Consider the following 22,575-nt stretch of genomic DNA (forward strand, 5'->3'; position numbering starts at 1 on the left):
TGAGAATAATAGTAGTGCTTCATGATGAGCCATTTTGTTCACACTTTTATAGTAAACGAAATACAATTGCACTGAATAACAGTTCAACAAATTAAGAAAAATCTCACCCCTGTCTTTATTGTAATCTAATATAAAAAAAATGGACTGTGACAGAACATTAATTTTACCTTTAAGTCCGTCATCTTCCGCCCATGTGTCCATTACTACTCCATCATTCATATTTAAACTTCCAGTTTCTATAAAGCACAAAATAATAATAATAATAATAATAATAATAATAATAATAATAATAATTATTATTATTTTGTAATGATATACTATATGATTTTCTGTTTATATTACAACATGTGATAGTAACTTTAAGGAATAGAGAAGATAGAATGTTTGTAACAAAGTTTTGAAAAACATTTTATGAGTGTGAATGTATGAGTACAATGGGCAGTTGCAATAATTACAATTGTAAAAGCAACATTAATCAATCAATCAAAACAAAGTAGACTTATGGTAAAGGGAAACTGGCATAACAACACTTGCATAAAGTGCCATAAACAGCATGTTACACATTATTCATCCATATTTGGCTTCATTTTAGTACACTGCTTTTAAAACACTACGAGATCCCAGTTCTCCTTTTTTCCTGAAGCTTAATTATTAAAGAAAATGAAGCTTTATTTATTTACAGGCCCCCAGTTGTATTTATTCATGACTACATTATGTAAAAGAACAGGGAAAAGTATGTAAATCCTTACCTCCACAAATAACACCAGCATCCTTCTCATGCCCACAGTTGTGAGTTCCCCATCCAGTTACTTTGCAGTCATTCAGTGTAGACTCACTCCTACTACAATTTACATTACTCATCCATATTGGTCCTGATCCATGACCAAAATAAGATCCAGTCATTGCCTCTATAACATCTCCACAGCCCATCTCTCTACACACCACTGCAGCATCTGATATATCCCAGTCGTCATCACACACTGTTCCCCACTGACCATCATGAAGAACCTCCACTCGTCCAGAGCAAGCGTTATTGCCATTCACCAATCGAACTTTGCCTAACATCCAATAAAAAAGTAGGTCAGACAGGATTCAGACAAACTAAAGCAACCATCATTGATACCAGACAATGTCAAATACCAGTCTGATCTCATGAAAATGATGTTATGGTGGCAACATTTTTGCAAAATAACAATACATGGTTTAGTGCAGGTATCGCCGCAGTTCTCGCTAAAAGCGAGTTAAATTTTCTCCCTAACAGATTAGGTTTTTAAGGTTAATGCTCTATCGTTTTAAATCAACAAAACCTACCTCCCTACCCTAAACCTTAAACCTAAACCTAACTGATCGTTCATAAAAGCAAATAGGAGATTGCTGAATTAACCATGCCATTTTGTGGTGCTTCTATGACACTTTTGGCTCACATGTTGACGCACATGTTCTTTAGGACTCATACAATAGTCCTTTGCATCACAAGTACAATGCTCTATCAGTTGAGCTAATGCACAATTTCATCATGATCGAATAAGTTTTTAAATGTAGTTGGTTATGTTGTTCAAATGTTAAAATGTATCGCAATGTAGGTATAGTAATATGATTATATGAGACCAGGTTGTCAGATACAGACTGAATATAAATTTGGGGCATTTTGATATTTTCCAATAATATAAAAAATACATAGTAGAAATGTAACAATATTATTACATTATTCGATTATTCTGTGTCTTTGAAGGCAGAAAGTTGTGAATCATTAATATACAGTATCACACTTACCTTCACAGATAACAACAGCCTCTTTTTTATGTTCGCAGTTTTGCATTACCCGTCCATTTGAAATACAATTTTTAAGAGTAGACTCTGTTCCATTACAGTTTATATTATTAATCCATATTGGTCCTGATCCATGACCAAAATAAGATCCAGTCATTGCCTCTATAACATCTCCACAGCCAATCTCTCTACACACCACAGCAGCATCTGATATATCCCAGTCGTCATCACACACTGTTCCCCACTCACCATTATGAAGAACCTCGACTCTTCCAGAGCAAGCGTTATTGCCATTCACCAATCGAACTTTGCCTAACATCCAATAAAAAAGTAGGTCAGACAGGATTCAGACAAACTAAAGCAACCATCATTGATACCAGACAATGTCAAATACCAGTCTGATCTCATGAAAATGATGTTATGGTGGCAACATTTTTGCAAAATAACAATACATGGTTTAGTGCAGGTATCGCCGCAGTTCTCGCTAAAAGCGAGTTAAATTTTCTCCCTAACAGATTAGGCTTTTAAGGTTAATGCTCTATCATTTTAAATCAACAAAACCTACCTCCCTACCCTAAACCTTAAACCTAAACCTAACTGATCGTTCATAAAAGCAAATAGGAGATTGCTGAATTAACCATGCCATTTTGTGGTGCTTCTATGACACTTTTGGCTCACATGTTGACGCACATGTTCTTTAGGACTCATACAATAGTCCTTTGCATCACAAGTACAATGCTCTATCAGTTGAGCTAATGCACAATTTCATCATGATCGAATAAGTTTTTAAATGTAGTTGGTTATGTTGTGCAAATGTTAAAATGTATCGCAATGTAGGTATAGTAATATGATTATATGAGACCAGGTTGTCAGATACGTACAGACTGAATATAAATTTGGGGCATTTTGATATTTTCCAATAATATAAAAAATACATAGTAGAAATGTAACAATATTATTACATTATTCGATTATTCTGTGTCTTTGAAGGCAGAAAGTTGTTAATCATTAATATACAGTATCACACTTACCTTCACAGATAACAACAGCCTCTTTTTTATGTTCGCAGTTTTGCATTACCCGTCCATTTGAAATACAATTTTTAAGAGTAGACTCTGTTCCATTACAGTTTATATTATTAATCCATATTGGTCCTGATCCATGACCAAAATAAGATCCAGTCTTTGCCTCTATAACATCTCCACAGCCCAGTTCTCTACACACCACAGCAGCATCTGATATATCCCAGTCGTCATCACACACTGTTCCCCACTGACCATTATAGAGGACCTCCACTCTTCCAGAGCAAGAGTTATTGCCATTCACCAACTTGACAGCTATATTATGTGTCCCCACAATATAAAAACAAGATTACATTACATTTTTTATTATTATTTAAATGTTATAGTTTGAAAGAACCAGTTTTCATGTTCCATGTAGGACCTCAAGTACATGATCATTTATAATAAGAAAATTTACAATATTGATAAAAATAAAAATAAAGTATATATGTGTGTGTGTGTGTGTGTGTGTGTGTATTTTGACTCACATTGACAGACAACTCCAGCATCCTTCAAATTATAGTACACAAACATATCTGATGCACATTGTTTCAGGGTAGATTCACTCCCAGTACAATGTACATTATTTATTCTCAATAATCCTGAACCTTGTCCAAAATAAGCACCAGTCTTTGCCTCTATAACATCTCCACAGCCCATCTCTCTACACACCACTGCAGCATCTGACAGATCCCAGCCATCATCACACACTGTTTCCCATATGCCATAATAGAAAACCTCCACTCTCCCAGAACATTTATTAGTACCATTCAGCAGTCGGATGTTGCCTGACATGGGTTAAAAAGTAGATTAGGTCATTTTACTTGTTTCATTAATACCACATATTATGCAGAAATGCAGAAGTTAATTTTTCTAAAAAACTATAGATGAAGTTACTGTATATAAACAAAAGCTCGGCTCCAGCATTTCCAGGTGCTTTTTGCATCCCAGAAAAAAACTGCTTTCAATGGCCGCTTTGATCAAATTGAGCTAATGCCAAAAAAGGGCTCTTTGTGAGGAATATCCCATTTCCTACAGATTATTGGAGATTTGGGCTTCTTTAAATGTCCATCAAGATCGTTTTATCAGGACAAACTCGGAATTTGACATGCATAATAATATTTCATGGATCACTGTCATTGTTTTTGTATCTGCTCTAATAAGACCCAATTTAACCAACATTTGGCAATAAAAGGGATATTGCATTTATACAACAGTTCTATAAACAAGTTAATATTGAGTAACTGACATTTCAGAAACAATATGGCCAGCAATTTTGTTCATTTATGCTCCACAACAAAAAATATTTCCAAAAGCTTTTATAGTGAGAGTCAAGTGGAATGATACACAAAGAGAAATGTTCCAATGCAGTGATAAATGCATAAAGTACAACAATATATATAAAGGAAGAGAAGCTCTATATTTTATACTATATAGTCCCTATATAATATTCAGAAATAAACTTACCTCTACAAATGACACCAGCATCTTTTTCATGTCCACAGTTTTGGACTCTCCATCCATTTGATCTACAGCCCTTTAGAGTAGATTCAGTCCCAAAGCAGTTTACATCATCCATCCATATTTGTCCTGCACCTTGTCCAAAATAAGCACCACTCTTTGCCTCTATAACATCTCCACAGCCCATCTCTCTACACACCACTGCAGCATCCGATAGATCCCAGCCATTATCACACACTGTTCCCCACTGACCATTATGAAGAACCTCGACTCTTCCAGAACAAATGTTAAACCCATTTACCAACTTGACAGCTGTGAAACGCCCAAATAATAAAAAGACATTAGTTTTAGTCTTTCTTGTGTAATTTTATGATCATATAGTGATTACACAAGTATTCCTTTAAAAACAATGAAATAACCAGTCTGAAAGAATATAGGTGTTCTATGTAGGATCTCACAGTCTAGCATTCCAAATGATACAATGCTTTTCAAAAGTACTTCAGGTGAATATTTTGACTCACATTGACATATGACTCCAGCATCCTCATAATGAAAACAGTCATGTTTTCCCCATCCACATGATCTACATCTCTTTAGGGTAGATTCCGTCCCATAACACCCTACGTCATCCATCCATATTTGTCCTGAACCTTGTCCAAAATAAGCACCAGTCTTTGCCTCTATAACATCTCCACAGCCCATCTCTCTACACACCACTGCAGCATCTGATAGACCCCAGCCATCATCACACACTGTTCCCCATATTTGATTATGAAGAACCTCTACTCTTCCGGAACATTTGTTTTTGCCATTAACTAACCTGATTTTAGCTCTAGTAGTGGTGGTTGTAAAACCTGCATATATGTTAGAGAGTCACAGATGCATTTATTACAGCAGTCACACAATTAGTTACAATTATAGTGTTCACAAAAGAAGTCAACTGATTAGCTACAGTACGTAAAGTATATAGGGTACAACCGTGCTAAAGGCACACCTCAAGGACAATTAGTTTTTTTGTGGTCACAAAATGTATCAAGATCGAAAACATTTAATTATTTTTTATTGAATATTGATGGAGTAACATAATTTGCATGAAAACAAATAATAACAGAAGGTTTTGATTAAAATTTGTTTTTTTAAAAAACATGGTGAGGGAGCCTTCTACCCCACACTTGGGATGAAAGGCCCTTGAGGGGGGGGGCGGAGTTATAGTGATGTTGTACATATCACTACGATATCACTATAATATCGTAGTGATATATACCCCCACTTATAAAAACCAATGTGTTTTATGCATTATGCATTTATGTATTAAATTATTAAAAAACATTTTTACCCCAAATATTTCATTTATTGGACAGTTATTAAAAAACGTTTGATTCAATGACATTGAACAACACTGAAAATGAGAAGTATTTTGTCTCAGAACAAATGTGATAATTTCAGGGATTTTCATTAGCTACATAAATTTGCCGAATTTAAAAAAATATTAAAAATGAGATCAAATTACCTCAAAATCAAACTTTAGATACCACATGCAAAGATCTCATCAGGAATATTTTGCAGTGCGTTGTGACAAACAGTAGTTTAGGAAAGTGCTGTGGTAGTTTTTTGAGTCTTTTACCCCACTGGACCTTTTGCCCCGTTGTACCTTATATATGTAGAGTTTCATATACATTTTATAAGATAATAATAAGAGTGTATTGAGGTAATAATGGTATTAATTGGGTGTTTATATTAAGGAGAATTAAGCAGTAGATTGTTTCAGTGTGACATGAGTGTCCTTACCTAGAAGCAGAAAGAGTTGCACGGACCAGAGCATATTGGCTGTAAATATATTTAATATGACAATAAGAATGATATTTTACTCCTTTTTTTACTATACTTAGACTCCTCCCCACACAGATAATTTCTCAGCATATTAATGCTTAACACATAGCACGCATTTAATTATGAAGTTGAAAGTGTTTAAGTTGTGAAAGACTCTGGAAAATGTAAACTTGACTATTCATTATTTAGATTTCAGCACAATTCAGTGTAGATTATCCAAAATAAACAGTTTTTAACAATAATCCATGTAGTCCAATCAATGAATTGAGCATTGATTGAACATTATTACATCATTAAATAAATAAAAAAATAAATAAAAAAAAATAAAAAAAAATGAATAATTACATTTGAAAACACTGATGATATGTGAAATATATGCTGAAGTTATTAGATTATTACCAGTTAAGATGGTTCTGTCAACTCCTTCCTTCAGGACTGAGTCAGTGTGTTATACTATGACCATTATACTGACTGCTTTCATCTTGTTCACCCCAGACCACACCCATTATAAGTATACAACCTGAACATCTGCAGCAATCAAAAGGTTTACTGGCTAATATAAAGGTGTGTGTACATTTATTATTTTTACCAACCAGTAAATAACACATTTTCATCAATGGACCAATGTGAAGAATTTAAAAACCTGAAATAAATGTTTATTTAAAAAAAAAAGAAAAAAAAAAAAAGAAGGAATTACATCAGGAAAACAAAAACTTGTTTTGGCATTCAAATATGTTTTGTGGTATACCACTGTGCCACATACTGTCAAGTTACTAATTTAACATGCAACTACCATATCTCACGCCATATCAGTGTAAGACATTTGAATAATATGTGCCTAATTTGTTTACAGGTACACAAGATGAGCAACTGACTTCTATCCTTGGAAGTGTGGGCTACTTTGCAGAGGCTTCAGACCTGACAGCATTTCTTTTACTGAGGTGAGAATGTGAGCCAGAACTGAACGCATAAGTGCAAAAACCCAACGTGTCTGATACACGAACTGTCAGGTCACAAGCTGCATTTTCTTCAGCAGGGACCACAGTTAGAAAGTCTCTGAATCTTCAAATGGATAGTTCACCCAAAAAATAAATAAATAAATAAATAAAAATAAAAAAACTGTCATCATTTACTCCCCCTTCATTTTGTTCCTAAACCATAAGACTTCACTTCTTCTGTGGAACACAAAAGGAGATGATAGGAAGAATGACAACCTCAGTCACCATTGAACGTGAAAAGTGACTTAATCTAACATTATGCTGAACATCTCCTTTGTGTTCCATAGAAGAAAGGAAGTCTTTAGAGTTTGGAACAACATAAATGTGAGTAAACAATGACAGAATTGTCCTTTTTGGGTGTACGATCCCTTTTAAAGAAAATTTGTTGAACATTAATTTGTTTAAATAGCAGAGCTCTATGGAGCCATGACTTTTATTTGAATACTTTAAAATAGCTCATTCCGGTCACTATGACTAATACACTGCAATGTGTATGGGATCAACATGGGACCCAATCAGCAGCAATTAAATCCTGTAACTCTGTTACTTTAAAAAAGCAGCAGGTTTATGTAAAGTTACAAGACTTAACAGAGCAGAGCAGATGTTGTTTAAACTTCTCACAGTGATGCAGCGGGTGACATTTTTGTGGAAACTTAACTTTTTTGAGGAACATGTTTAATGGTCAGGTTGTCAGGTTGAGTCAACCTGACCATTATGCTCAACCTCATCACAAATGGTCAGATTGAGCAACATAATACATATAGAGCATATAATACATGACATTTTATTTTTTTCATGATATGACACCTACGTACAGTATATGACACATTAAGTGTAATATCATACTTTTACAAAATCTGTATCATTATTATAATTTCATAAATTAATCTTAATCAAGAATGTACTGTATAATTATGCCACCACTGTGCTCCAGACTGATAAATCTGATGAAAGGAATCTGTTCATGCTGTCAAAATATTAATTTAGCCCTATATAAATTTGCATGTAAACTTGTTTACAGATGTTGTTAATATCAGTAAATGTATAAATGCATCCCAACTGCTTTACTGTCAAATGGACATTTCAGTGGGGCAAAATATGCAATGTTATTGGTAGTTGCAATTATTTGTGCAATAAAATAATATTATCACTATTATTATTAGTTTGTTCCTTATATTTTTTATTTTATATGCACCCAGACCCCTATGCCCCTCACCGGTGCTACCAAATCAGGTGCAGGTGCACCACTATCATATGTTATTCAGGTGCCCTGCTCCAAATACAAAAAATAAATAAATAAATAAATAAATAAATAAATAAAAAAAAAAAAACTGTCCAACTATTACTTTGACATAAAGGTTTAATAGTGACATTGTTTATCTCAATTTAAACTCACAAAGAAAGAAGAATAAAGATTGACATTTCCATGAGTATTCTAATATATATGAAATACATAGATGGCTTTCCATCTGCAATCCAAAGCAAAAGTTACAAATGCATACCATCAAACTGCTAAACATTAGGCTACTAATATATATATATATATATATATATATATATATATATATATATATATATATATATATATATATATATATACACACACATACATACATACATACATACACACACATATACACACATATACACACACACACAGTACTGTGCAAAAGTTTTAGGCACTTGTGAAAAATGTTGCATAGTGAGGATGTCTTCAAAAATAATGCCATACATAGTTTTCATTTATCACTTAATGTCATACAAAGTCCAGTAAACATGAAAAAAAAAAAAACAAACAACAACAAAAAAAAAAAAAAAAAAAAAATTAATATTTGGTGTTGCCACTTTTGCCTTTGAAACAGCCCCAATTCTCTTAGGTACACCTGGACATAGTTTTTCTTGGTTGTTGGCAGATAGGATGTTCCAAGCTTCTTGGAAAATTCACCACAGTTCTTTTATTTATTTAGGCTGTCTCAATTACTTCTGTCTCTTCATGTAAACTCAGACTGACTCTATGTTCAGTGGGGGGCTCTGTGGGGGCCATGACATTTCTTGCAGAGCACCCTGCTCTTCTATTCTAATCTTTTCTATTTGCAAAATAATGTTTGGGAGACTAAAATGTATATTTCCTATTGACACACTAAAGCTGAAGATATCCATCTTAAGACAAATGTTTTTGTGAAACATCTTAAGTGCCTAAAACTTTTGCACAGAACTGTATGTAATATCAAGACTTATAAAAAAGCTATTTCAAAAAGAGACCTCATTAATTATTTTGTAACGCAAATCATTTCATCGGTTACAAATGCATACCACCAACTGCTGTAAATTATGATACTATTATTTCACTTTTTGTTTTTTTGCACACAATGTCAATTATTTATTTATTTATTTTTATTTTTTTTTTTTGACATCTGGACTTTCTCATTTTCTGTGATCAGACACAGACTGCAAAGTAGTAAGAGGCTCCCTCTAGTGTTTCATCACTATGAAAACATAACAGAGGAGAAAACCTTATTTTACAGGAGCAATATTGTAAATTCTTAAAAAAAAAAAAAAAAAAAAAAATGTATAAATGTATGTACATGTAATGTATAAAAAACATTTTATTTGGCGATCCAATTAAAGATGGACAAAACATAGGGTTTGTGACTGGAAAACAATATGAATACAACAGTGCATCAATTATTAAAATTGCTTTATAATAATAGATAGTAAAATATAGTCTAATATAAACAATAATGAAGAATAATCACTGACCTGACAGATGAAAGGGAGGAACTTGTGACAACAAGCATCCACCCATCCAAATGTATTATCATCATTCTTAAGCAGTGTTCCACAAAACTTGTTCATTGGGTTCACTGGAAAGGTGCTGTGCCACAACGCAAAGTCCACATACGGCCCGGGGGAGGAAGTGAAGAGCACATTTTCGTTCAAGCCATTGGTGATTTCATTACCCTGCAGCTTTTGAGTAATGTAATCCTGTGCTGTGTCATTTAAAATGTGTGCCAAAATCTGGTGGTGAGTTTTGCAGTACTGCAGTGCATAAATCCAGCTTTTTGAATCATTGATAAAGTTAAAGTGATCTTATTAAGTAGACATGAAACAACAAAAGTTAATGCTAACACTGTAGCTTATTTTAATTAATTGATAAAATACAAGAAGCCATGCTATTGAGTGCCTTATTGCTTTTATAAAATGGTTACCATATAATAAAAAAAATTAAGGACAATCTACAATCTAACTACAATCATTAAATGAAATCCTTCCACCAGAGGATATAATCCCTGACAGTAAATGAACTTTCATTAGAAATCCATAAAAAATAAATAAATTGAAAAAAATACTTTCTAAGGCAGGTTGAAAATAAATATCATTTCAAACTGTTGTGAGACCAGTGCAGACAGACAGAACACTGGAGGTTAAGTCATTCACTAAATAGGGAGCAAGGGTATAGCGGCAGCCAGTGGCCGCTGAGAGGCTAAGTAGTGGGAAAAATTCAGTGATTTGTTCTGATGCAGTTGAAACCATATTGGTTTATTGACAGGAAAGTGATGACAAGTCCAATGCAGATAAAGAAAGTAACAACAGAAAATTAAGGTAATGATGACTCAAATAAGGTAATCATAGGCATTCAACAGAAAGTGAGCGTTTCCAGCTACTCACCCCCTCTCTCTCCACTTACTACAAACAGGAAACAGACCCAGGTAAATACCCACATATGTCCTACTACCCGGAAGTGAACAAACAAATTACAAAATAAAAGACACAAACATTTCCTTTTCCTACAAGGGAGTATCCTATAGTTTTCCAATGAAGCCAAGTGCATTCAATCCAAACTTCCAATCAAAAGTTCTGTTTTAGGCTGCAGATGATGTTTGAACCACTCAACATGGTTGGCAGACATGGAACAATGGTAATCAGTACTTAGATTCAGAATTCATAATGTATAATTTTATTTTAACATGATTGGCAAGGTTTGAACGATGCTGGCCATTACTTGTATCAGAATTAATTATGCTAATTTCTGATTTGTATAATGCTTCAGCACTGGCTACTACTTGTTAATTTGACAGTGCAAAGTTAGAACATTGCAAATTTTTTGCCAAATAGAGAACAAAAAACTAATTTTGGTTGTCAAATAATTAATTAATATATATATATATATATATATATATATATATATATATATATATATATATATATACTACACACACACACACACACACACACACACACACATTTTTCCAAAGCAGCTTAACAGAAAATCTGCTTTAATGTCTGTAATATCTAAAAAGCATCCTGGACCCCTAGTGTCACTACATTGACATAACGTCGAGTGAGTGACAGATAGGGAATGTCCTGGTTACTTTCATAACCTCCATTCCCTGATGGAGGAAACGAGATGTTGTGCCGATATAGTGACACTAGGGGTCACTCTTGGGAGCCCCAAACACCTCTGCTTTTTAAAAAAAAAAAAAAGGCCAATGAGAATTGGTGTGTGGAATTTGCATGCCACTCCCCCGGACATACGGGTATAAAAGGAGCTGTATGCAACCACTCATTCAGGTTTTGTGCTGAGGAGCCGAGACTAGGTCCCGGCCATTTCAGCGTGTAGTTCAGCATTGTGGCAAGAGGGACACAAAGTCTCGTTCCCTCCATCAGGGAATGGAGGTTACGAAAGTAACCAGGACATTCCCTATCTGTCACTCACTCAACGTTATGTCAATGTAGTGACACTAGGGGTCCCTATACAAAACGCCACAACTAGCTGAACTGTGTTACGTGAACTGGCAGTGTGTGACGGGCAGACTGCTGTGTGCCTCGTAGCCAGTGCACCAGGCTGTCACGTAACCTCCCCCAACGCTCTTATGGGCGTCGAAGGGTCCATCAGGAACAAGTCGACTGTCCAACTACATGGACAGGCTAGCCCAGCTGAGACCACTTTTCCCTCTCTTTTCTCCCCAAAAAGAGTGGAATTTGTTAATTGACTGGGAGCCATAAGTGTCTGCGTCAGGGGGTGTCCCTCCCAAGGGGAAGACACTGCGGAGACCACACCCCGCCCAAAAAGGGGTATTTTGAGTGGAATACGTCACATGGTCTTACCGAGGAAAATATTTTCTATAGCTGAGTATCATTTAAAATGTCACAACTTAGTCCTCCTATCACCATATGTGGACCAAATTTTTTAGGAAAACTACAGTATTTGCTCTAGAAACATTATATTTTTGCATGTTTATTAGGTGCTAGCCTACTAGTTACAAATCAAAAAGAAAAATGGAAAATGCACACAGCAGTCACCCTTAGGTCTCAGGTAGATACAGTATAAACATAAAACATCAGGAGCCGTCAGGAGGTCAGTTTATTTACAGAGCACAATTAAAAACAACATCAGTTGTCCAATGTGCTGTGCAACAATTTCAAATAAAAAATATGAAAACATATACAAAATTAAAAATGTACAACATAACATAAAACATAAGACAACACAGTGTGTCATCAGTTTATTATAAGCTAAGGAAAAGAGATATGTTTTTAACTTAGATTTAAAATCGTGTACTGTTGGGGCGGTTCTAATAAGAACAGGTAGACTATTCCAGAGCTTGGGTGCAGCTACAAAAAGCACGGTCACCTCTTCATTTAGATTTTGGGACAGTAATTAATCTCTTGTTGGAGGACCTTAAGAGATCTCACTGGATGGTGTTCGGACAATAAATCAGAGAGGTAAGAAGGTGCTAATCCATTTAAGGATTTAAAAACAAGGAGTAAAACTTTAAAATCAATTCTGTAACGGATCAGCAACCAGTGCAGAGAAATTAAAATAAGGGTGATGTATTCACATTTCCGAACACCAGTCAAAAGCCTTGCAGCAGCATTCTGAACTGTTTGCAACTGAGCAAGAGATGATTGGCTAATTCCCATATAAAATAATTACAGTAGTTAAGCCTTGAAGAAATGAAAGCATGAATCACCCTTTCAAAATTCTTAAAAGGAAGAAATGACTTCACTTTGGCCAAAACTCGTAAGTGAAAGAAACTAGATTTGGCAACAGAGTTAACCTGTTTGTCAAACTTTAGAGCACTGTCAAATAAAACACCCAGATTTTTCACACACAGTTTAACATAAGGAGACAGGTCACCAAAGTTTAGATTAGGTGTTTTAAGGGCTTCAGAAGGCCCAAACACAATAATCTCAGTTTTACTCTCATTAAGGTTTAAAAAATGTAAAGACATCAAGCCTTTACATCAGAAAAACAGGCCAAACCATCTAAACCATTCTTATTATGTCTCAAGGGCATATAGATTTGAGTGTCATCCGCATAACAATGAAAAGACATACCATGTTTTTAAAAAATAGAACCTAGTGGAAGCATATATAAGAAAAAAACAGAATAGGAGCAAGAATAGAGCCTTGGGGAACACCACAACTTAGAAGAGCTGCACTAGAAGAGAATTCACCAATACTGACTGAAAAACATCTATCCTTAAAATAAGATCGAAACCAATTAAGAGCATTTCCTCGAAAGCCCCACACACTGCTCCCATACAGGAGATAAGAACAGCATGGTCAACTATGTCAGATGCAGCACTCAGATCTAAAAGCACAAGCACAGCAGAATCACTGGAATCAACACATCATTTAAAACTTTTACAAGTGCAGTCTCAGTGGAATGATGTTTGTTGAAGGAATATTTTCTCTAAAATGTTTTAAATAAAAGAGAGTTTAGAAATAGGTCTAAAATTAGACAAAACTGTAGGGTCTAAATTTGTCCTTTTATGAAGGGGCTGTACAGTGGCATGTTTCAGAAAATCAGGTACAATTCCCCTTTCAAGGGACTTATTAATAATTATCTGAAGACAAGGTCCAACCGCATCAAAAACTTGTTTAAGAAGATGTGGGGGAATAACATCAAGGGAAGAACCAGTAGGCTTTAGCTGACCCATAATTTCTTGTAATAGAGAAAAAGAAATAGGTTCAAACTGGCTTAAAACACAAGCTCAAGTAGAGGGGACAGAGGGGCCGTAAGCAGCGGAAACTATGTTCAATCTAACATCTCTTATCTTGTCAACAAAGAATTGAAGGAAATTTTCACAAGTAGATAAAATTCAGCAGTATAAACACTGACAGAAGGATTCACAACAGTGTTCATATTAGTGAAAAGGGTCTGTGACCTGAAGCTTGTCTTTTTTCCATTTTCTTTCAACTCTTCTGCAGGCCTGTCTGAGAGCAGGGGTAGTATTGTTGAGCCAGGGCTCAGACTTAGGTTTATAATGTTTGGCCTTCTGTGGAGACACAGAATCTAGAATGTTAGTGCAGATAGAATTAAACAAATGAATGTGCTCTTCGGCACTCAAGTTGAGGGGAGAGAGATCAAGAAATTGAGAAAGCTCATTGAACACTGCCGAAAAATCACCACTTAGAGTAAAATTTAGTCTTAAGTGTTTCAAAATTCTAAGAATGACACTGTAAAAAAATGTCTGTCATTTTAATGGTGAAAGACAAAAAAATGACATTTTTTAGATGTTAAAAAGTATGATTTTCCTGTATAATTAACAGTAAAAATTTACATTGTTTAACAAGACAGTACATGCACTTTTTACAGTAAATTATTGTTAAAATTACAGTAAAAAACAGTAATCGGGCATTCCCAGAATTCCCTGCGTGACCCATCATATTTTATTATATTTTATGGGAATAGTTATGTTTCTTCTTATTTTTAATATCATTTACATACATTGGGGTGTTCTGTGTTATATTTGATGTAATTTAGTTAATGTTTACTGCATTATTTTAATTTCACAAATGTTACCCAGATGGTGTTAAGTGTTTGTGTAAGTGACACTGAGCACTTTCTCTACATGTTTATTAGTCATTGCTCCTGTAAGAGCCACTGTTGGTGAACTTCATGTCATCATGTGCCCTTCTGTAGTTACTATGGTGATTAACAAATACCTTATAAAGTAAAAAGCAGAGTTTTACAGTTTCAGAAGGTTAAGATTTTTTACAGTGCCAGCGTGGTCATGTAAATTACAACAGTGCTAAACTGTAAAATTTACAGGTTGTTCTGTAAAGTTGTTTATATTTTTACTGTATTTTTTACATAATTATTCTGGCAACCACTGCTGCCAGTTTTTTTATTTTTATTTTTTATTTATTTTTAAACAACAGGATTTTTTTTTTTTTTTTTTTTTTTTTTTTACATTGTACGCATTCCTAGACTTAAGATTAAGTGTGATTCATAAAGATTCATAAGATTCATAAGATTCATAAGTGTTAAGACTTGGTCTCAGCTCCTAAATTGCTTGAGTGCTGGAGAGGTATTATAACCTAGTAAGGAGTAGCACAGTGACTGTGTTCCATGGAGACAACACACTCTACATCAAAGAAAGAATGTGTTGGACTTATGATAATGGATTTTGGGCAAATGTGTTTCGTAGTTGAGCAAAATGAAATCCATCAATATAATTTTTTAATTGCATCACATTTTTTTCATTTAATGAATACATTGAAACTCGTTGTTAATTAAGCATTTGAAAAATGTGATGGGCTACATGACTAAACTTTCAGAGGGCTGCAACAACTATTTAATAAAATCTAAATATCACTTAAATGATAAAAATTAAAGATTAAAATAATCAACAATGAATTAAAATATGATTAACTGAATATCTTTGCACTGGCACTGTTAGCTCCGTCATTGTTACCACTTTACAGTAGTGAAAATGTGATATATATATATATATATATATATATATATATATATATATATATATATATATATATATATATATATACATACAGGGTTGGGAGGGTTACTTTTGAAATGTATTCCACTACAGATTACAGAATACATGCTGTAAAATGTAATTTGTAACATATATCGTTAGATTACTTAATGTCAGTAATGTATTCTAAATACTTTGGATTACTTCTTCAGCACTGGTAGATTTTTTCACTTGTTTTGACTATAAAAACTCTGCCAGTACAGTAAGACAAAATGCACATGTTAAAAATACATTCTCTGAAAAACCTAAATATCTTATGCAGTGTTGTTTCTAAAACAAGATCAATCTAATTGATCTTGTTTTAAGGATTTTTAGATATTTTTACAGGAAAACGATACAAAAATTATTATAAAGAATATGATTTTTGCCCTAATATCAAAGGTCTTACTAGAAAAAAAGAAATTATGATCCAACGTGAATTTAATTGATAAAAAAATATGATCGTGTCTGGTAACATGTGCATGTAAAATAGCTAGAAATAGCATTTTAGCTTAGAGTAAAGCTGACAACTTACACAAGGTTTATTTCTGTTTCTTCTGCTCCAAACTTCAAACGTACTTCTCCGTCTGCTCGTATTAATGTAACACATCATAAGAAAGTGTTTCACTGCTGTTCAAATGCACTTTGGATTGCATCATTTATATGTATAAATGTTTTCCATCTGAAAGGAATAAATATTAAATGAAACAAATGACAATAAAATGCAAAGTAATCTCTTCAGTAATCAAAATACTTTTTGAATGTAACTGTATTCTAATTACCAATCATTTAAATTGTAACTGTAGTGGAATACAGTTACTTATATTTTGTATTTTAAATACGTAATCCCGTTACATGTATTCCGTTACTCCCCAACCCTGCTGATATATTGGGGCGCGAGACCAGATAGTACCTTGCAGACATAAAGCAGAATTTTAAAATCGACCCTGTATTACATGGGAAGCCAGTGTAGAGATGCTAAAACAGGGGAAATGTAATCCCTCTTTCTTGACCCTGTTAAAAGCCTAGCTGCTGCATTTTGAACTAGATTTAGGGAGACCAATGTAGGTACAATGAGTTACAATAGTCTAACTTTGATTAAATTAGCGACTGGATCACAATTTCCAGGTCTTTATGGGAAAGAAAATGTTTTACTTTAGCGCTATATCTCAGGTGAAAAAAGCTACCCTTGACAACAGCACTGATCTGCTTATTGAAAAGTAACGAAGAGTCTAAAATCACTCCAAGACTCCTTACATGATCTTGTACATTTGATGACTGTGAACTTAACTGGGCAACCAGATCAGGTAAAGAGGACATGGAGGATCCTAAAATCAGAACTTCAGTTTTGTTTTCATTTAATTGTAAAAAAATTGTTTGCCAGCCAATATCTTTGAAGCAATTTAGGGCGTTATCAAATGAACACTTGTCTACACACACTGGGAAATAAAATTGAGAATTGTCAGCATAACAGTGATAAGAGATGCTGTACTGCTGAAAAATAGAGCTCAGAGGAAGCATATACAGGGAACATAGTAAGGGTCCTAAAATCGACCCTTGAGGGACACCACATGGAAACTGAGCTGACGCAGAGGAAAAATGCCCAAAAATTACAGAAAACGTTCTTTCTTTTAGATAGGTGGCAAACCACTGGAGGACCATACCCTGGATGCCAACCAAACACTCAAGGAGATCGAGAAGAATATTATGGTCGATAGCGTCAAACGCGGCACTGAGATCTAATAAAATACAACAGGTAAACCTGAATCCATGGAGAGAAAAATATTGTTAGTGACCTTCAGCAATGCAGATTTGGTGCTGTCCAAGGGTCTGAAGCCAGACTGAAATGTATCTAAAGTGTTAAATAAAACAAAACTGTTTTGAAACACTTACTCATTCTTTATTATATATATATATAATATTTTTTTTTCACATTTTAGAATAATAGTAAAGTCATCAAAACTATGGAATAACATAAATGGAAATATGGGAATTATGTTGTGACTAAACAAAATCTAAAATAAATCAAAACTGTGTTATATTTTAGCATCTTCAAAGTAGTCACCCTTTGCCTAGAATTTGCAGAAATGTACTCTTGACATTTTCTCAACCAACTTCTAGAGGCATCACCCTGGGATGCTTTTTAAACAGTATTGAAGGAGTTCCCATCTATGTTGGGCACTTATTGACTGCTTTTCTTTACTATTTGGTCCAAGTCATCAATTTCAAAAACCTTTTTTTTATTATTATTATTAAATTTGTTTTATAATGAAATAAATTAATATGGTGGCACAATTATATTTTTGTCTACAAATCTAATTTCATACATTTAATCATACGCCTTCAGATCAAAAGATATTTAAGATCATGAGAAACATTTCAGTCAAGTGTTTCAAAACTTTTGTACACGGTAGTGTAACTGGTTGAAAGTGAGTCAGGGAGCTGGATGGGGAAGGTATTAGTGGATGATCAAATTGTGAAGGTACAATAGGACATTTAATCTGCTCAATTTTGTGAGTAAAAAAAGTTTTAAAATGTCTCACAGGTCTCTTGAGTGGCATCCAGAAAAGAATTTCTGATAGGGTTTAAAACAGAATCGATTGTATTAAACAATACTTTTGGTTGATTTGCATTATCAGAGATTACTTTAGAGAAAAACTTAGCTTTCGCTTCCTTTACTGCTCTTTGATAGTTTGTTAAACACACCTTTAAAATGTCAAAAGAGACCTGAAGCTTGTCTTTTTTCCACTTTTCTGTGGAAAAGGCTTTTCTACACTCTTGTCTGAGAGTGCAAGTGACGTAATTTAGCCAAGGCTTTGAAACACCCTTAACTCTCATTGGCTTAAGCTGAGCGACATTATCAAGAGTAAAAGTACAAGATTTATTGAAAGCTTCAGCCAATGATTCAGTGTCGAGTCCAGCTGATGCATCATCTCTGAAATGCGATATATACAATTCTGAAAAAAGACTGGCAGTAGATGAGTGAATGGACCGGGAGTGACGTAAGGGCTGAGAAATAGATGGGAGAGGACAAGGACAGACTCGAGCACTATCGGATAATGGTCAGAAATGCCAAAGTTTAAGATCTCTAAGTTAGATACAGAGATATCATAAGTTAACACAAGATCTAATGTATGACCCATATTGTGAGTAGGACCAGTGACATGTCGTACAAAATTTAAAGACTCAGTGAGGTAAAGAAATTCATTTACCAAAGGTTTTGATGGACAGTATACATGAATATTAAAATCTCCAAGAATCAGGAGTCTATCACCACGAGACAGCAGTCCAGAGAGAAAGTCTGAAAATTGTTGGATGAAGTCCTTATTAAATCTGGGAGGTCTGTACACAAGTGCACAGAAAGCAGGACCCAAGACGTCAATCTTTAATAATTGGACCTCAAAACCAGAATATATGTCCATAGGTAGTGTTTTGCATTTAAAAGAGTTTCTAAAAACTGTGGCAATGCCACCTCCTCACCCTGTAGTCCATGGAGAATTAAAAAAGTCACAGCCTGGCGGTGTTAGATCCTTAGGGCCATTTGTTTGCCAGGATTCAGCCAGGTCTCGGTGATGAATAAAAAGTTCAGAGAGTGAGATATAAGAAGTAATTCAGAAAAAAAGACTTGTTCGATATTGATCGTGCATTTATAAGTGGCATCTTAATAGTGGTGACATCTGCGTTTTGCTGTGAAATACAAGATGTGTTTCAGCAAATTGAGATCATCAAAATTGACACCTCGCTTCACACCACTTTCACCTCTCAGAGGGCGACAGTGTGAAGACCAGATGGCTGGTATGTGGTGGTTGTCAGGGGAATCAGCCGGTAATTTGCATGGATGTTGTTGTGACCCTCGATGGACATACCAGGGGCGACGTGCAATTCCAAGAGCAGCGCAATAGTTGTAAACTCCTGCTGACAGATGGGCTGAGGAATACAAATGCTGTAAATCCAGGGATGAGTAGTATAAAACCATGTCGGAAGAAAAATAACAGCATGAGCCTGCAAACAAGCAGGGAGCTCCCCACTGAAACTGGCGGGGGTCAACAGCAAAACTCCAGTAGGCCAAGATGGGCAACAGAAGGTAGAACATCCTCAATGAAATCACCAACACGACCCGAATTCAAAGTCCATGTGCTCCAGCATCACTGGACATGGACGATGGACAGGCAATCAAGCAGCCCATTCAAGAATGCACATAACAGTCCCTATGAAGACCATCGGTGAGTACAGCAGTGTTTATTTACTTTGAAGTTATCCAATCAAATGAGAGGATGACGCATAGAGAGAAGGGCTCGAGTTGGTGTGGTGAAGGTGTAGTGTTGATTCCAAACCAATTAAAAAAGTCAATAGTCCATAGGATTATCCATAAAAGAGAAGCATAAAACTCGATTTCCTGAGGTCGCTCCTTCAAAAGGCCACTAAACAAAAGCATCTAAAAACATAGAAAAGAAGCCGGTGAGCAGCGGCAGACAAACATGCCAGCATTCACTCAACTGGTTTCGAACGCTCACACTCATGCCTCATTCATCCAAATTGGTCTTGATCCCTGTCCGAAATAAGTCTTTTCCAGTAATAACCAGTCTTTTCTTCTATAACATCTCCACAGCCTGTCTCTCTACACACCACTGCAGCATCTGATAGATCCCAGCCATGATCACACACTGTACCCCAAGCTCCATTATCGAGAACCTCGACTCTTCATGAACAATTATTATTACCAATTGGCAGTCGGATGTTGCCTGAAATGCATTAAAAAGTAGATCATACAGGGAGATCTGATGGACTACAAATTCATCATCATTGACACCAAATATGACTAAGACTCGGTTTTTTGCTTTTGGTAATTTAACTTGGTTTATTAATACCATCGTTTATATATTATGAAATGCAATAGAATCAAACTATTATGCCAGAACCATAGCTTCTATTATTTCACCAATAATTGTCAATAAAAGCTATATTGCTTTTACACAAGAGTACTACATATAAAGGAGTTAATATCAATGAATTTAGGCCACATCCAGACTAATCCTTTTTAGTTTCCAAAATATTCAAAGGAGAGCATTTTTAAACGCTCCATTTCTGATGATGGAAAACGGTATTCTAGTGTAAATGAGAGGAGGAAACTTAGCTAAATCAATGCATTTTCAAAAATGAAAACGTATTAATGTGGACATGGTCTGACATTTTACAAATGTTTATTTTTGCTCCGCTAACAAAAATAAAATTTATGTGGTAACACAGACAAATGGAGTGAGGAAATGCAAACACTATTATGAATTTGTGGAGAGTGGAAAAAAGCAAAAACTTTTGTGTAAAGTGTTTATATAGGGGGTTTAGGTGATTACTTTTTCCATGAAATAATGAGTAGCTTAATCTCTCTGAATACAGTTTTGGAGAAGCTATTAATAAAATGTAGTGGTTTCAGTAATCAAATAACTGAAAGTAGGAATTGTATAAAGACAGTGCAAATGTATTATGCAGTAATAAACTTACCTCCACAGATGACACCAGCATCTTTTTCATGCCCACAATTGTGGTCACCCCATCCATTTGATCTATAGCTCATTAGAGTAGATTCAGTCCCATTACATTTTACATCATCCATCCATATTTGTTCTTTAACTTGTCCAAAATAAGCTCCACTCTTTGTCTCTGTAACAATCCCACAACCCAGTTCTCTACACACCACTGCAGCATCTGATAGAGCCCAGCCATTATCACACACTGTTCCCCACTGACCATTATGGAGAACCTCAACTCTTCCCAGAAGTGTTGAATCCATGTACCAACTTGACTGCTGTGTATTAAAAAGACAGACATTAATGTCTTATTGTTTAATCATGTAAATTATATTATTAGTGTTGTAGGACCTCAAACTCTTTGGGATTCCTAATAAGACAAAGTACAATTTCAAAAATATATTTCAGTTCTATGATTACATTGGCAAATGACAACAGCATCCTTATTATAGTTACACTTTTGTGTTCATCCACTCGATCTACATTTCCTTAGGGTAGATTCAGTCCCCAAACACACAAATGTGTACAAAAAGAAATAAGTTTGATCAAATATCAACACAAAAAACATGTTATTTTTAACAGTCACACCAACAGGCAAGCAACAAGTAATCAAGCAAACAACAGCACACTACAACAAACACTCTCAGTACAACAAGGTTTAACAACAGCAATCGAAACAACAGGAAATCATGAGTTTAACAGAGCTTCCCCTGCAGATGTGGTGGTCTCTTTTATACTCCTGTCTCTTGGGGCACACCAATCACAGGTGGAGATTAATCCTGGCTGGTCCATTCCTGTGGAAAGTGGAGACAGGGGAAAGAGAGCGAGAACAACACAGGGAGAGAAAGAAACAAAAAGCACAACACAGCAACATGTATATACAACAATACGTCACTGGAAGTATCAAAGATTATTATTAATTTTATTTCTAACTTTAATAACATATGCTCTGAAGCTGGCATGGACTCCACAAATCTAATAATCATGTTATCTAACATGTTCCAAAGAGCATCCTGGAATTTCAGCATTCAATGGAATCAAGGAAATCTGACATTTGAGTTAACATGATCAATGCCATGGTCAATGTGTGTGTGGGTGTGTGTTCTTTTTCCCTTGATGATGTAGATTTAAGAGTTACCATCACTGTGGTTTGTGTGAGGAA

General features: G+C 34.9%; 1 protein-coding gene across 1 annotated transcript in view; it reads right to left on the minus strand.

Annotated features, from left to right (window-relative positions):
- Positions 1–22,575, minus strand: part of LOC127434951 (deleted in malignant brain tumors 1 protein-like) — a 50,168-nt gene that overhangs the window by 997 nt on the left and 26,596 nt on the right. Inside the window, exons 15-24 of the mRNA XM_051687996.1 lie at positions 21,388–21,691; positions 6,522–6,557; positions 6,081–6,119; positions 4,814–5,146; positions 4,299–4,604; positions 3,320–3,619; positions 2,802–3,107; positions 1,774–2,082; positions 750–1,058; positions 168–236 (exon numbers count right to left, since the gene is read on the minus strand). Of these exons, the coding sequence (XP_051543956.1) occupies positions 168–236; positions 750–1,058; positions 1,774–2,082; positions 2,802–3,107; positions 3,320–3,619; positions 4,299–4,604; positions 4,814–5,146; positions 6,081–6,119; positions 6,522–6,557; positions 21,388–21,691 (2,311 nt within the window). The remainder of the gene's footprint in view (positions 1–167; positions 237–749; positions 1,059–1,773; positions 2,083–2,801; positions 3,108–3,319; positions 3,620–4,298; positions 4,605–4,813; positions 5,147–6,080; positions 6,120–6,521; positions 6,558–21,387; positions 21,692–22,575) is intronic.

The sequence above is a fragment of the Myxocyprinus asiaticus genome, chromosome 45, assembly GCF_019703515.2.
Source record: "Myxocyprinus asiaticus isolate MX2 ecotype Aquarium Trade chromosome 45, UBuf_Myxa_2, whole genome shotgun sequence".
NCBI lineage: Eukaryota > Metazoa > Chordata > Actinopteri > Cypriniformes > Catostomidae > Myxocyprinus > Myxocyprinus asiaticus.